Source organism: Astatotilapia calliptera, chromosome 16 (assembly GCF_964374335.1).
Source record: "Astatotilapia calliptera chromosome 16, fAstCal68.1, whole genome shotgun sequence".
NCBI classification, from domain to species: Eukaryota; Metazoa; Chordata; class Actinopteri; order Cichliformes; family Cichlidae; genus Astatotilapia; species Astatotilapia calliptera.
In genome coordinates, this window is record NC_137437.1 from 1,794,810 (window position 1) to 1,811,903 (window position 17,094).

Here is a 17,094-nt window from a genome sequence, read left to right on the forward strand (position 1 = left end):
GCTGCACACACTATGACATGTGTGGCGTGCTGTAAAGCCTAAGAGAGTAATGTTTATATCAACCTGGTTTCTCTGCAGGGGAAACTGACCAGTCAGGGCAAACTGCTGCAGCAGGAAACCTTTTTTGTTACGGTGCAAGACGCCGGCGTCCTGTCCCGCTCGAAGGAACGACGAGTCTTCTTGTTTGAGCAAATCGTGATCTTCAGTGAGCTGCTGAGAAAAGGCTCGTCCACACCTGGCTACCAGTTCAAAAAGAGCATTAAGGTATTACAAAAAGTGGGTTAAAGGTCTGTGATCAGTGAACTGGTTTAATCTCATGAAGAACACAAAAGCTCACACATGTCCTGACTTCAGTCTTTAAAACCAGGTTTTCATCCACATTTGATCATGTTGGACAAAATCATTGGAGAGCACAGAGGAGCGTGTGTGTAGATGGTTGCAATAAAGCTGTGCCTATGTTTGTGTGCATGCAGTATGTTCATCACAAAGACACAGCAGACTGTGCTTTAAATGAAGTGTATATGAGCAGGTCATACTGAAGAATGAGAATATACATAGACCTCCTAGCGAGCTCCTCGAACCACGCCCTCCTCCAGGCTCCTGCAGGAGAGGACCTGGTGGTTTGTGAGATGGTGTTGGTCTAACACTGTAAACTATCTTTTCCACGCAGGTATCCTACTTGGGTCTGGAGGACAGTGTGGATAATGATCCCTGTAAGTTTGTGTTGCTGAGTCGCGGATCATCGGAGCGTTTCACCCTGCAGGCAGCCAATGTTGACATTAAGCAGGTCTGGGTCCAACACATTCAGGAACTCCTGGATGCTCAAAGCAACTTCCTGTCTGGTGAGGAAACACTGAGGGTCTTTGTGTTCAGTAGAATATTACTTTGTTTTCACTCGAGCTTCACGTTTGTGAAAGCACGTTATAGGTTTTTTGTTATTTTCTCCTAAATTTTAAGGATGCTACTTTTAATTTTTAACCTAGCATGCTTTAAAAAATGATTGTACAAACTGGCACATAAACGAGAAGACGGTTGCTTTCTGGCTGTGGTGCCTTCACCACCTAAAATAAAACTGCCATGATCATAAAGTAGTTTAGGTGGAAACATGATAAAGCCTGATATCTGTCACTTCCTTAAGCTCGTTCCCAGAAGGTAGGCAACCCATCCAAACAAAAATAACGACCCCCGTGTTTTCTGTCTTACCTTTAACAGAAATGCAGTTTGTGTGTGTCTATAACAAAATGTCCTGAAATATGTCCCCTGTTGTACTTAAATGAGCCTCATCTAAAGTGCTTTTTCTGTCTGCAGCTCTGCAGTCACCCATCGTCTACCACAATCAGCAGAGTGGAGGAGGCAACAGCTCATCGCTGACCAGAAACCGCTCATCCTCAGGGAATCAAACTACCGCGTCCTCTCACAGCCGACCCTCGTCAGTGGTCGGCCTGTGCAGTACGGAGAAGGGGAAGAGCCAAGTCAAAGTCTCCACCTCTAATGGAGGTTCATCGTGTTTTGACTCCATGGTGAGTGTGTGCAGGTTATATGATTATCAGCTTACCTTTATTTTTTAAAATTTGTTTACTTTCAATTTGAGGATTTTATTGTTTTGTTTTTGGTTATTTAGTTTTAGAATTTTGTGTTGGTGTCATGTAAGCACAGCCTGCAGACTGCACCAGGCACTCGCTAAACTGGGGCACTAAACAGACTTTTGTAAGTCAAAATGTAGGCTACTGCAGGTGTAGCAGCAGTTCAGTTTGTGTGTATGTCGGCTTGTCCATGTATGATTTGTTCTAATAGCCCAGTTTTCATCCATACGTCCTGGTTCCTCCATACCTGACACAGACTTTGTTAAACCAGTAAAAGCTGGTATGGCTTTGGTTATGAAGGCCGGCCCGTGGGGTCTGATCCATAGCTCCACCATGATAGGGGCAACAATGGGCACGTGAGCATCAGCACATCAGTCTGATGAATCACGTTTTCATTGACACAACATCAGTGATGCACGTGTCCAGGTGCAAGTGCATCACTGATAGGGAACACTTGGCACTGTGGGAGGAAGGCAAGCCGAGACCGATGCTTTGGGCAGAACCTTGGATACGTATCACCCTCCTAAGTGCTGTTGCAGATCGTGTTTAGCACTCTCTGCAAACAGCTGATCTAATAAAGTTTCTAATATACCATCAGGTGTGTCAACGATGCTCAATGCAGCCACAGATGAAGCACCTTAGTTTGGGCTTGAAACCAAGTATAACTACAACTAAACTGCTTTTGTTCATTTTTCTTCTCGTTGTTTTGACTCGGCTCCCCACTCCTCATCTCCTCGTCACAGTATTGGATCAGTTATGCCTCTTTGTTAATTATTATTATTGTTCGTAATAATAATAATTTGATTTTAATAAAATGAGCGTGTGCTGCTGATTCAAGTAATGAAACCTGTGTTCACTGCTGTTCTCCCTCCACTCCTGCTCCTCAGCCCTGAACTCCCTCTGCTCCTCCTCAGGTTGACACCAGCTGTATCACAGCATTTCTGTTATCCAGCCCACAGTCGCTCCTTAACCTCATCCTCAATTGTCCACATTGTGTCTCCTCCATCCTGCTCCTCTTTTTCTTCTGCCTTTCCTTTCCCTCGTCCTGTCGGCCATTCTTTCCTTCCCTCCTGTCTGCAGGACAACAACGACATCACTTCCACCATGCTGGTCACTCAGGACTACTCGGCGCTCAAAGAGAATGAGATCTGTGTCAGTCAAGGAGAGACCATTCAGGTCATGGCCACCAATCAGCAGAACATGTACCTCGTTTACCGGCCAGCCAACAGCCAGTCGCCTGCCGCGGAGGGCTGGGTGCCAGGACACGTCTTAGGCCCGCTCACAAAGCCCATTAAAGACTCTTCTTCTACTTGCTCCTTCTCAGCAGCCGTAACAGATGCCAACAACATCAAGTAAGTCCCCACCCACCCCGCACATCTTTCCCTGCAGACTGAAGCACTTCTGGTTGGGCTTGAAACCAAGTATTCGGATTGAATGAGAGGACTAAGCTGACAAAGGTCTGTCTAAATGTTTTTGTTCTGACTCTGTTTCCATCACCAGCTCCTCAGCTGTCTGCGTCCTGTGTTTAAAAAGCAAACACAAAAAAATGTTGGACTTTGTTTTTTCTTGTTTTGAAGGTACAGAGTTGTTCTCTAACTGTCCATCAAGCTGCTGCAATGACTTTGATTTCTTGAGCCGGTCACTTATCGGCTCTGTGGCGATGACGTTTAAACAAAAAAGCAAAATAAAAAAAGGTTTTGAGGCTTGAAACTAACAAAAGAAAGAAAAACAGCTGAAAACTTCGAGGTGATTCCCACAGAAATAGACAGGATAGAAAAAACTTGTACCTTGTTCCTAACTGGAAACCAGAAAGTGAAAAGTACTCGTGTGGAGCTAAAACCGACTTTTTACTTCAGTTCCTAACACTCTGCATTTTCTTCTGTTTTTGTACTTTTTTTTAATTTTTCCTGCTTTCTGTAAAAAAAAACAAAAAAAACAAAACCCTCACCTCACCTGGGTCATTGCGGTGGCCTCAGTCCTGTTCTCCTCACAGATGTTTGTTTATTCCTCTTATTGTTGCTGCCCTACTAATAATTATTTTATTCCACGGACAAAGTTGTATTTAATTCTTTTTTTGTGTTGAATTTATGTTGGCAGTTCACTGTACAGAGTAAAAACATTGACTGAGGCTCTACAACATTCCTGTTTTTGTTTTGTTTGTTTGTTTTTGTTTTGTTTTTTATCTAAAAAAAACCTTTTGCACTATTTATGACAAGAAAAATATGAATGAAGTCAGGCTGTGCAATATGTTTGGTGGCAAGGTCAGCGTTGTACTCTTGGTAGTCTATTAATAATACTGATTTTAAATTTGTTAAATAAACCTTTTGGACTTGAGCACGAGTTAACAAAGCGGTGTCAAGGTGAAGATGTTTTATTTGACATTTGGCTGATGATGGGTGACGGTTTGTAGTAGTTTTTAATATTTGTAAATAAACCACAACAGCAAATGTGAACCCGAGTGTCTGCCTGCATGTGTGTTGCACTGTTATACCATTTTAGAAGTAAAGCTCTCTTAAAATGAGCCAAACATCATCACAGAGACACGTTTTTGTGACAAAAATAAATGTAACTATCAACAGATATTAGCAGAACGTGAAGAAGTAACGACGGCGATCTCATATCCACACCTGAAGCTGAAATACATACATAGAAATACTACTGTACAGAATACCACTTTGAGTCCAACCTGAGACGTGTCAGCATTGTTTAGGTTGGTGTACAGGAGAGAAAGAAGTTCATGGACACAGAAATATCAGACTAGTTCAAAGTTGTCATCCAAGCAGACTTTGTGCTGATTCCAGCTCTGCTTATTGGGAAGTTTCTAGATGAAAGATTTCTGTCAAGGTTTTAATGCCAAGAACCAAAAATCCCCACAGCCACACTGTAGATTCAGGTATATAAACCCTTTACAGCGTTTTGTTCCTGTTTGGTTAATTTCAGCTTTTTGTGTATGTTGTTACATTTGATTTGTTTCGTTTCAGTTTTCACTAACCTCACGGTTTGACACTCCACAGAAGCTACAAACTCTAAACTTAAGTGGTTTAAACTTCAGAGCTTTGAATAAATGTAGCAGCATTTGGTAACTGAACAAACTGTAAAGCCTTTAAAATCTTCTCAGAGAATAACTGTGGTTTATTCTCAGCTGCTTTTTCGCCTTGATGTGTTTTTAGGAGTTGAGCTAACTTTGCACTGGAATAAATCAAAATGACTAACACAAGGTTAGAGGTGAACAAAAGAGATTTATGTAACTTTCCTTTTTAAGCTGCATCGCATCGACGTGGACGGGAAGTCCTACTAATCATAACTATGTATTTAAAGTTTACAGGAACTATAAAAGATTGAATTTAACAAATTAAAAACATCATTGCACTAATTCTTGTACATAGAAGTCCAGCTGTGTCAATAAAGTCCGAACTCTCTGTCATCTGCTCTAATGTTCGTCTTCATGAACCAGAAGAGTCTGGCTGCAGATTCAGGCACTGGTCCTGTCTGGATTTTCTCAGACTCGAGGTGTACAGCCATTCTTTCTGTTGAAAAGTGTTTTTTGTTTGTTTTGGTTATTGCAGTAGCCTACATTGTCTTGTTTGTAGAGAATGTATTTTTGCTTTGTTGGAGGCTAGCATCCAGAAGAGCAGTTTTGGGATGCTTCGGGTACTTCCTAAAAGATTTCCAAATGTATGTAAACATCTTTCAGTCTTACAATAACTCATAAACTGAAAACAACAAGTCCAAGATGACAAAAGTTCAAACCCCAATAGATAATTTATCGATACTATTGTGGTCTTGTCTGTATCTATTCACCTTATGAAGCATTACGTCATGTCATAAGCTGTCACCATAGCAACCTGACAGGTACGTTGCTGCTGCAGCCAGACTCAGCTGGACACCTCTGAGCTTCACTTTGATTGGCTGGTTGATGTTTGTTGTTCCCATACTGTACAGGAAGTCTCTGTCGTGGAACACACTGCGTGCCAGGAAGCGCGCTGAAGACAAGGATGCCTTCTCAGTAGGGGTCAAAGGTCAGGAGAATGGCCTTCTCCGTAAGCCCAAAGAAATCACTCCTCCTACCCCGTTCGCCTCGTCCGACCCTGTGGTGAAAGGCAAAGTGAGTAAAGCAGGCCGACGGTGCGCACTGGTGATGTTATGTGTGTGCCAAAACCCCTCGCCTCCACCGCCCCACTCGGTTTATGTTCTTTGTCCTAACCTCAGTATGTGTGCGTGTGTGCAGACACCTGTAGACACACACACAGGTGGATGTGTCTCAGTGGGACTCCAGGAGTGGTTCTCAACCTGCATGACGCATGAATTCAGACTGATCGGTTTTATTTCTTGGATCACGTCTGTCCTACGGGACCACGATTTCTCTATTAAAAACCCTTACTGGCTGCAGCGGATGGCGTTACAGAGTAGCACAATTACTGCCATCGACAAAATCTCGAGCATTGCATTGTGGGAGAGACTGACTGGGATATTTTGTGGAATCTTTGGAACAAATGATTGACTCAGAATTCAGTCAAAAGACCAGGAGTGACATACTGTTAAAGATTTTCTTGGAGTGGTAACTGGATATGCAGGAAGCCAAACATACATCACAGGTAAACTGTCAGTCATTTGCAGTATTGAAGAGTTATAAAGAGCTCTATATATAATATATATAACTATATAGATATTTAGAGCTTTAGCATATTCTGCTCTGCACATTAGCATGTTCATTTATGCTACATTACCCAGTATTAGCTTCTAAAAGTTGCTTTAATTCAAAGATTTTTCCCCCAAATTTTGTATTAACTGTTGAGGAATGGCAGCAGGTGTTATACATAATCATCCATTCAGAGGCTCAAAACTCGTTGGTTAGTTTGAACTGCCAGCAGTTTCATGGCCTTTTGAGGTCTGCAGCCTCTTTATTTTGTAACAAATGAAACTTGAGCTTTTCACTGTGAAAGAGGAAGTTATCATTAGGCTGAAAAAATAGACATTTTAAATATAATATAGACATAAAGTATTCAGAATGAGCTCAAACATGTGTAGCAGTAATGTTAATCTTTTAAACACTGATGTGTTGTAAGGTGTTTGTTTCCTAAAGGAATGGTTTGAAAAATAGAATAGAATAGAATTCAACTTTATTGTCATTGCACATGCACAGGTACAGGGCAACGAAATGCAGTTTGCATCCATCCAGAAGTGCTTTAGTGATATAGATATATTACAATATATATTAGCAATAATATAGATATGTGAGTATATTACAGAAATGGGTCTATTATGGTATGTTATAATGTACACGGTATGAAGTATGTTGTGAATATTCTATAACTATAAGTATGTACAGGCTGTAGTGAGTACAAGCTATGTACAGGATATGAACAGGATATAAATATGAAAAACTATACAGAATATGAAATAAATAACTTTACAGAAATCTGAGATATACAGCTATACAGAAATGGGAACTATGCAAGTTGTAAACAGTTGTAGGATTAAAATTTATCGTATGTACAGAATGATTGTTTACACAGAGCTATACAGTAGTGCAGTTAAGATAAGTGAGGGTGTAGATAGTTTCTACAGAGGCTATAAAGTGCTAGTGGTTGTGAGTGGTGGTTCAGTCCATGTTATTATTGTGTGTTTGAGGGTACAGTTGTCCATTGTGGGGGTGTGTATGTTCAGTCCGTGTGTTAACGTGGGTCAGATGTCAGGAGGCAGAGTTCAGGAGTCTGACAGCTGTGGGGAAGAAGCTGTTCCGGTACCTGGTGGTCTTAGTCCGGAGGCTCCTGTAGCGCCTCCCAGAGGGCAGGAGGGTGAAGAGTCCATGTGATGGGTGACTGGGGTCTTTGATGATTTTCCCAGCCCTTTTCAGACACCGCTTCCTGTAGATGTCTTTTATGGCAGGAAGTGGTGCTCCGGCGATGCGCTGGGCAGTTTTCACGACCCTCTGCAACGCCTTCCGGTCCGAGGCAGAGCAGTTCCCGTACCAGACTGTTATACAGTTTGTCAGGATGCTCTCGATGGTGCAACGATAGAAGTTCACCAGGATGTCTGAGGACAGGTGGTTCTTCCTCAGAGTCCTCAAGAAGAAGAGGCACTGGTGAGCCTTCTTGACCAGCTTGGAGAAGTTGGTCGTCCAGGTGAGATCCTCGGAGATGTGGACTCCCAGGAACTTGAAGCTGCTCACACGCTCCACAGCCGTCCCCTTAATGTGGATGGGTGGATGTGGGTCAGCATTCCTCCTGTAGTCCACGATGAGCTCCTTGGTCTTCTCGGTGTTAAGCAGAAAAATACTTCCACGACTTATTTTTTCAGCTAATAATAAATATTTTTCTGGTTATATATTTATTTCTTTAACAATAAACGTAATGATATTTCACAAATCTCCTGTCAGGAAGGAGTGCAAAAAGGTAAGACTGCCCATGTGGAGTACAGATCCAGTTTATCTTGCTAACAAGCGGAGGACGATGTCTTTGCTTGTGTGTGTGGCTCGTTTCCATCTGCACTCCACTGCCCAGAGCAGTGTGTCCACCTCCGTACTCGACCGTGGGGATGTTGTTACTTGGTTCATATTAAGGATTTCTCTTCATTGAAAATTCTGAGTTGTAGGGGATCAATTACTTATTTCAGTCAGTTACAGATCAATTTATGACTTTCATGTGTTTTTCTGGAATTTTGGTTGATATTCTCTCTCCATTAAAATGAAACTACCATTTAAATTAGAAACCATCCGTTTCTTTGGGAGCAATCTTGCAAAGAAATTCAGCATCATTATTTTCCCCTTTGTAATATCTACTTAGACCTTGTTGAAGTCAGTTGGCTAAATCCAAAAAGAGCAGTGAATTTTAGCTGGTCACAGCCTTTATACAAAATATACTTGTGCTCACATTAGAAATTAGTCTGACTTATTTGTTTTCCGCACATGCAACCACTACAGCTGCTCTTACAGTCTCTATGCCTATCAAATCCCACTTTAACCCATATGCACATACTGCCAGAAGTATTCACTCACTCATCCAAATCATGAATTCCAGGTGTTCCAATCACTGCCATGGCTACAGGTGTATGAAATCAAGCACCTAGGAATGTAGACTTTGTAAAAGAATGATCCGCTCTGTAAGTTTCAGTGTGCTACAGTGATAGGACACCACCTGTGCAAGAAGTCCAGTCGTGAAATGCTGAGGCACATAGTGTGCCAAGGTCACCACCTTTGGGAAGATGAGGAATAGCTCATGATTTGAAGTATATCACATCCTCTGCCATGGTACGGGCAATCTTATGGCATGGACAAGTGAAACCAGGTTACCACTGTTAAATAATGATGTGCTTGCTCATTGAAGTGGCATGATGAAATCTGAAGTGTACAGGGCAATACTCACACAGTGTGACTGACTCAAAGCATACTGCAAAAGCAAACCAAGTTTCTAATTGCACTGAAATTACCTTTAATCGCCAACCCAACCAGATGTTTTTCATTTTACTGAAGGCGAAACTGAAGACAGAGAAATCCACAATCAAACAGCAACTGCACTAAACACATAGCAGAGCATCTCAAGAGAGGAAACAGCGTTTGGTGATGTCCAAAAACAATTCTTATATGATTCATTTGGCAACTTAATTTTAAGCTTCTATTTTTTTAATTCCTGGTTTTAGCACAATTGGATACGTCATGTGACACTTTGTGTTGCATTTAATGCTCCTCATTCATTTTAAAAAGCTGATCTCCAGTGAACAGTGAAAAAACTGCGTCTCCAATCAGTGAACAGCTGCAGTTGATCTTGTTGGCAGTGATGTAGGCTGTGGCTGGATATAGACTTCAGCAGTGGTTCAGTGTGTGGTGCTGTGAATACTGTATGTCTATGCAAGACTGTTGGAAGATGCAGTGATTTTATGAAAGAATTTTTCTTATTAACATAGTATAATCAAAACGGAGCTGTTGCATGTATATGTATTACAACCATGCAACTTATGCTGCAGCAATAAGAATAATAGCACAGCCAAAGTCTTGAGTAATCATCAGCCACAGGCTGCAGTCATAATCACAGATGCAATCTCTTTTTGAGAGACTTAACATATCAGATATACATTGTCCTTTTGTATATATATCTAGCGTTATAATAATCTTATGAAGACAGATACTCTAGGATCCATCCATCGATCTTCTTCCGCTTATCTGAAGCTGGGTCGTGGAGGCAGCAGCCTAAGCAGAGAAGCCCAGGACTCCTCCTCCCCATCCACCTCCTCTAGCTTGTCCAGGGGAACACCAAGGCCTTCCCAGGCCAGCCGAGAGATATAATCTCTCCAGCGTGTCCTGGTTCTGCCCTGGGGGGGCCGCCTGCTGGTGGGGCATGCCCAGAACACCTCGCCCAGGAGGCGCCCAGGAGGCATCCATGTCAGATGCCCGAACCACCTCAGCTGGCTCCTTTCAATGTTGAACACCTCCTGGATGGCCGAACTCCTCACCCTATCAGTAAGGGAGAGGCCATCCACCCTACGGAGGAAGCTCATTACTGCCACTTTTCTCCGCGATCATATTCTTTTGGTCACTACGCACAGCTCGTGACCATAGGGTGAGGGTAGGGACATAGATCGACCGGTAAATTGAGAGCTTCGCTTTTTTCTGCATCACTGTAGCCACAGCACTAATCACCACCCTGTTGATCTCCCTTCTCCCGTCACTCATAAGCAAGACCCCGAGATACTTAAACTCCTCCACTCAGGGTAGGAGCTCTTCCCTGACCAGGAGTGGGCACTCCACCCTTTTCCAGCTTAGGACCATGGCCTCACACTTGGAGGTGCTGGTTCTCATTCCCACCGCTTCAGATTCGCCTGTGAACCATTCAAGTGCAAGTTGGAGGCCATCACCCAATGAAGCCAACAGAACCACATCATCTGTGAAAAGCAGAAATGAGATTCTCAGACGACCCAAATGAAAGCCCTCCGCCACTTGGCTCCACCTAGAAATTCTGTCCATAAAGATTACGAACAGAATCTGTGACAATGGGCAGAGTCTATCACTCACCGGAAACGATTACTTATTGCTTATGGCTATGCGGACCAAGCTCTTGCAACGGCTGTTTAAGGATCAAATGGCCTGTAGCAATGGGTCAGACACCCCATACTCCCGTAGCACCTCCCATAGCACACTCTGAGGGACACGGTTGAGTTCCTTCTCCAAGTCCACAAAGCACATTTAGACTGGTTGGGCAAACTCCCATGCACCCTCAAATATCATTGAGTGGGTAAAGAGCTGGTCCAGTGTTCCACAACCAAGACGAAAACTGCATTGTTCCTCCTGTATCCGAGGTTTGACTAATGGATGAACTTTCTTTTCCAACACCCTGGCATAGACTTTCCCAGCAAAGCTGAGTGTGTGTGATCCTCCTATAGTTGAAACACAACCTTCTTAAAGATGGGAACCACCACCCTGGTCTGCAAATCCAGAGGTACCGCCCCTGATTTTCACGCAGCATTGTAGAGGATTGTCAATCAAGACAGCCCTATAACATTCAGAGCCTTCAGGAATTCAGGGCGAACCTCATCCCTCAGGGGCCCTGCCACCAAGGAGCCTCAGTGACCTCACCTGCGGAGAAAGAAGCCTTGTCCCCAGAGTCTGCTTCCTCCACGGAAGACATGCCAGTGGGATAAAGAAGATCCTCGAAGTATTCCAGCCGCCCGACAATGTTCTCAGTTGAAGTCAGCAGCGCTCCACCCGCACTATACACAGTGCAGGTAGAGCACCACTTTCCCCTCCTGAGTCGCCTGGCCATTTGCCATAATCTCTTTGAGGCCATCCGCATGTCTTTTTCCACGGCATCTCCGAACTCCTCCCACACCCAAATTTTTGCTTCAGCTACTGCCCAAGCCATGTTCCGCTTGGCCTGTTGGTACCTATCAGCTGCCTCCGAAGTCCCACGGGCTAACCAAGCCCGATAGGACGTCCTAGTGCCATATATACTTATAGACACCCTTAAGTTCAGACATGGTGTTCATTATTGACAAACAACAACAAAATGCTGCTCGGGTTCAGATCTCACTGTTGTTGCCCACATGAACGTTGAAGTTTCCCAGTAGTACAGCAAAGTCCACAGGTGGAGCATCCTTGAGCACGCTGCCCAGGGACTCCAAGAAGGCTGGGTGCTCTGAACCGTCGTCCAGCGCATAAGCACAGACGACAGTCAGGACACATTCTCCGACCCAAAGGTGCAGGGAACAAACCCTCTCGTCCACCAAGAGAAACACCATAGTACAGGCAGCAAGCCGAAGGGGATACTAGGATACTCACCCAGCATCTTTCACCAAGGGCAACTCATGACTGAGACAGAGTCCAGCCCTTCTCCAGGAGACTAGTTCCAAGCCGTGCGTTGAGGTGAGCCTGACTATACCTAGCCAGTACCGCTCAACCTTACGCACTAACTCAGGCTCCTTCCCCGCCAGTGACATTCTCCTAATTGCTAGTCTTGGTAGCCAGGGATCGGTCCGCCAGGGCCTCCACTTATTGAACCTGACCTTCCTGTGGGTGGTGGGCCTACAGGAGGATGGGCCCGTGTCCCTCTCAGGCTGTGGCCAGTCGGGCCCCATGTACTAATGCATGACCCAGTTTGCCAGTTTGCCATTGGAGACCCTAATAGGAGGCAAAGCCTCCCGAGAACATAGCCTCTAGAATCCCTGGGACACGCACACCCCTCCACCACGATAAGGTAGCGAATCATTCTAAGAGTCGTACTGCACTCCCCAACCAAAGATTTTGGCTTATCGCAGGTTTAACAGTTTGAACATTTTCTGGTGATAAGGTTAGATTTACAGTCTTAAAGGACTGATTAGTAGCCTCAAAACTTCTAATTATCACTTAATGGAAAGACAAATGGTGGCAGTTTTACAGTGTGTCAGAAAAATCCAAAAGGACTCTCAGGTGAGTAGGATCTGAAGTGTCCACTGTAGCCACTGTTTTGCTCTCATTTTTTCTCATATTCTCAGAATCTTTCCTTTGTTCTCTTTCATCTCTTTTCATATTTGACATCATTTTTTCTGTTTTGGTTCTGCTCAACTTCGTCTGCATCTGTCCCCTCTCGTACTCTTTCCTCCTGTCGTTCCCGTTTTCCTTGTTTTTGTACATGTTTCACCTTTTTTATGTCCCATCTCCATTCTCTTACCTTTGACTTTTATGTGCCTCCATTCCCCTTTTATTCTTTTCCCTTGTTTCTTCCTCCACCAGGAGGTCCAAACTTCAGATGATTCAGATTGTGGTGATGACATTGACCCAAAGACGGGCATGGAGGTACCAGCTGTTCATTTTCATTGAAAAGATCTCTGACTCGGTGTTGAATACTTTTCTATTGAATTATTATATCAGCATTAGACAAACACTGTGTTGGAGACAAATGTGAGAGAATTTAAGAAGTTTAAAATCTGGAACTATTATGTATAAATTCATTTTATATAATACTGCTTCATATATGCTGAAAACTAATCCACATCTAATTATTTTCCAGCTTCTGAACCCAAACTTCATCCAGGAAGGTGAGACATACATAAGGCAGTTAATGCAAATTACATTTATTTATTCATTGAATAAGTTGTGTGACAAAGCCAAGAGGCTTCCAAATGCTTTTCACTACCACGGGAGTACAAGAAGCCCCAACTCCTATGTCAGTCTGGAACAGCAGCAAACCTGGTAATAAATGATGTGCTAGAATCAGCCTGATTATTCTGATCTGAATCGAGTGATTTGGCAAAACTGGTCATTATTTATGCTAATGCAGTATAACAGCAATGCAACAATTCCTTCTGAATACATGAGAGAGGTTTGAACTGTTCCCAAAAACTACAGAACTGAGCTGAGAATGCTTGAGGTCACACATGCCTTCGCTCAGAAACAACAACGTGATAAACTGTGGACATTTTAACTAAGAGCTGAGGGGAACGTGGTTTGTGATGCGTTTTCTGTGTGCAGTGGCTCCAGAGTTCTTGGTCCCACTGTCAGATGTGGTATGTGCATTCGGAGAGACCGTAGTCCTCTGCTGTAAAGTCTCAGGACGGCCTAAACCTTCAGTCACTCTGAAGGGCCCCGACCAGAATCCAGTGACCAACAACAGCCGCTTCACCATAGACATCAGGTAACAAAGAGACCACGAGGAACACCAGATGTGTCCATGAAGGCTTTCCAGAGGACCATTTCAATGCTGCATTCAGATTCTTGTTTTTCCTCACCTGCTTCTCCTTCAGTGTTTTGACTTTTAAACATACAGTGGTGTAAAAGTGTTCACCCCCTTCCTGATTTCTATGCGTTTCCGATCATCAACCAGATTTAAATATCAGACAAAACTCACACAAGTAAAAACAAAATGCAGTTTCTAAATGAAGGTGTTTATTAAGGGAAAAAGACTAAACCCTCATGGCCATGTGTGAAAAACCTAGTAACTAAGCAGCAACAACTACAATCAACTGAACGTTTGGCAGTGAGTCTTTTGCATCGTGTTGGAGGAATTTTGGCCCACTGATGCTTGTAGAATAATTGTAATTGAGCCATCGGAGGGTTTTCAAGCACGAACAGCCTCATGCCACAGCTCCTCAGTCAGATTCAGATCAGGACTTTGGCTAGGCCACTCCAAAGTCTTCATTTTGCTTTTCTTAAGCCATTCAGAGGTGGACTTGCTGCGTTGGATCACCATCCTGCTGCAGAACTCAAGGGCACTTCACCTAGAGGTCACAAAGAGGTGGCCAGATGTTCTCCTTCAGACAGCAGAAGTCATGGTTCCATTTTCCACAGCAGCAAAACAGCCACAGACAATTACACTCCCACTACCATGGTTTACTGTTGGTACGATGTTCCTTTTCAGAAATGCTGTGTTACTTTTACGCCAGATGTGATCGGATGCCAATTATTTTTTCACACAGGAAATCAGGAAGGGGGCAAACACGTCTTCACACCACTATAAGTAGTACCCTCTATGAGTGCAGCCTTTTGATCTTTCCTCCTCTCTCCATACTCCTACGCACTGTGCAGGGATACAGGTGACATCTTGTTGAAAGTCTGTAATCTGATGCCTCAGGATACAGGAATCTACACCTGTGTTGCTGTTAATGACCACGGCACTGCATCCTCCTCTGCCTCCATCAAAGTCCAAGGTGTCGCACTTTGATTAACACTGAGGACCATTTGAGACGGTTACTGTTGATTTGGGGTTGACTATTTTTGTCTTGGCTTGCAGGTATCCCAGCAGCCCCAGTGAGACCTGTGGCTCAGGAGGCCAGCAGCACAGCGGTGATGATCCACTGGCTGCCCCCACCTTCATCTGCCCACTGTACTGTCAGCAGCTACACTGTGGAGTACAGACAGGAAGGTCTGTGTATTAGCCACTGGAATTGTTCTGTAGTGATGTTCAAACAGACTGACCTTTCCTCCTCTTTCACTCACAGACTCGTTCCTGTGGCAGCAGGTGGCCAGCAGCAGGGAGGAATGTGTGCAGATCGACTCTCTGATCCCCGGAGGTCACTATCAGTTCAGAGTTCGGGCCTCCAACCGCTGGGGTGTCGGCCCACCATCGGAGCCCTCAAATATGGTCACACTAGCCAGCAGCAGTAAGTCGCACGTGCTCTTAACAAAGAAAAGTAAATGCATGAGGATGCATTCAAGGATACCAAAAGGTATCCTTGAATGCATCCTAGACCTGAAGGTGAACAGTTTTAAAATCTCAAAGATTTGAAATTGAATTTGCCATCAGCTGGTGAGAGTATGACACACTCCACCCCTGGAAATATATCACAGTAGAGAGGAGTAAATGAAGAAGGTTGTTTGCTGGAGAGTGGGCAGGCAGGTGAGCCTCGGGTAAGTCCTGATTCCACAGACTCATAAAGCCTGAGCGCTGATCTGGCTGTGAGCTTTTCAGTCCAGAAAGGGAAGTAGGGGAGAACAGGCGAGGCACGCTGAAGCCGATTCACCACCATGTGGAAAATAACTGCTACAGCTTGTCCTTATTACACAGCACTGATGAGGCAATGAGCTGACCGGGCACCTCTGCCCATGGGCATAAACACCGGTAGATCAAGGCGAACCACCTCTCCACCTAAGAGTAAAGAAAGAGGAAATGAAAACAATTTCTCCACTAATGCTGACATGTTCAGGGGGAATTATCTTACTTATGTATTTGTTCTTTGTCCAGACTCTGGCTGTGATGGGACGGGCATTCATTGGAAGGAAAACTTTGAGTCAACCTTTACTGAGATCTGTGAGATTGGAAGGTAAAACGATTTCAGTCACAAATAACGTCTCTATCGAGCCAAAGCAGCCGGTTTTTAATGCAGTCTCACTTGCTTTGACCAGGGGACGGTTCTCAGTGGTACGGAAGTGTGTCAACAGGTCCACTAAGAAAGAGGTACTTGTTCCTTTTGTTTAACTTCTTAAAAATTAAACTTGATATTTTATCAGCTACTGTGAGATGCAGACACATTCAAGATGTAACCTGTTTTAATGATCGTATAGATAAACTTGATAATCTGTCTGTGTTTGCACAAACAAGCATTTTATTATCTGGCTGTATAATAAAATCCACAATATGTCATCGTGCAGAGTGGTTTTGTCTCAAAACTTTAACTTCAGGCGGGGTGGCTGCAGCTCAGGAGGTAGAGCAGCTCATCAACTAATCGCTTGTATGTTGGGCAAGATACTGAACCTCAAGTTGGATGGAACTAGTCAAATAGATGCACCTCGGCATAGAAAAAACTATATTGCACGTTTAAGTGTTTTGCCTTTGTTCTCCACTAGGTGGCAGTGAAGTTTGTGAGCAAGAAGATGCAGAAGAAGGAGCAAGTGGCTCATGAGGCAGACATTCTGCAATATGTCCAGAATCACCAGCTGGTGTCATTGTTGGACACCTACGAGTCTCCCTCCTGTCTGATGCTCGTCCTGGAGCTGTAAGTCCAGTGTTTGGCTGCTGCACGGTTTTTTTATCGTTGTGTTTTTGCTTGTTTTTCACAACAAGTAGAGTTTTCAGCTGCTTTTAGAGCCCGCGTGGTTTGGTATGAACCAAACTAGATGGCTGTTACTTTTTAATAGTTTTCTTTTCAACTTTGCTCTCTTTGAATGTTTTCATAATGTTTACACTTTGTCAGCACAACCAGGACGAGCAAAGCAGAACAGCTGCTCCATAATGTGAACGTGTGACATCACCCATTCACAGTGAATGAGTTACAAAGCCTGCAGTGCATATTCACAGCTGTGTGTAATAGCGGGTCTACTGAGCGATTCATTCAACCACACAGTGCAGAAATCGAAACTTGTCTGTGTTTCCATGTTAGACTGGAGGATGGCCGCTTGCTTGATTATCTGGTTGCCCACGATGAGCTGATGGAGGAGAAGGTGGCCTTCTTCATCAGAGAAACACTGGAGGCCCTGGAGCACCTTCATACCTGTAGAGTGGCACACCTAGACCTGAAGGTGACTGCAGGTTTTTGTCACATATGAAAAGAAAAATATTGACAATTGTTGTTTGCTCACCTGTGTCTAAGTCATAACTCTGTTTTTGCT

General features: G+C 43.9%; 1 protein-coding gene across 2 annotated transcripts in view; it reads left to right on the forward strand.

Annotated features, from left to right (window-relative positions):
• Positions 1-17,094, forward strand: part of kalrna (kalirin RhoGEF kinase a) — a 154,342-nt gene that overhangs the window by 133,432 nt on the left and 3,816 nt on the right. Inside the window, exons 53-67 of one of the 2 annotated variants that reach the window (XM_026144911.2) lie at positions 79-264; positions 671-842; positions 1,309-1,520; positions 2,664-2,935; positions 5,526-5,688; positions 12,784-12,846; positions 13,061-13,088; positions 13,522-13,684; positions 14,575-14,696; positions 14,780-14,911; positions 14,988-15,149; positions 15,731-15,809; positions 15,892-15,943; positions 16,333-16,481; positions 16,866-17,004. In XM_026144911.2, the coding sequence (XP_026000696.1) occupies positions 79-264; positions 671-842; positions 1,309-1,520; positions 2,664-2,935; positions 5,526-5,688; positions 12,784-12,846; positions 13,061-13,088; positions 13,522-13,684; positions 14,575-14,696; positions 14,780-14,911; positions 14,988-15,149; positions 15,731-15,809; positions 15,892-15,943; positions 16,333-16,481; positions 16,866-17,004 (2,094 nt within the window). Of the gene's footprint in view, positions 1-78; positions 265-670; positions 843-1,308; positions 1,521-2,663; positions 4,037-5,525; positions 5,689-12,783; positions 12,847-13,060; positions 13,089-13,521; positions 13,685-14,574; positions 14,697-14,779; positions 14,912-14,987; positions 15,150-15,730; positions 15,810-15,891; positions 15,944-16,332; positions 16,482-16,865; positions 17,005-17,094 lie in introns of those variants that run through there. The other variant, XM_080290743.1, reaches the window with a different exon arrangement.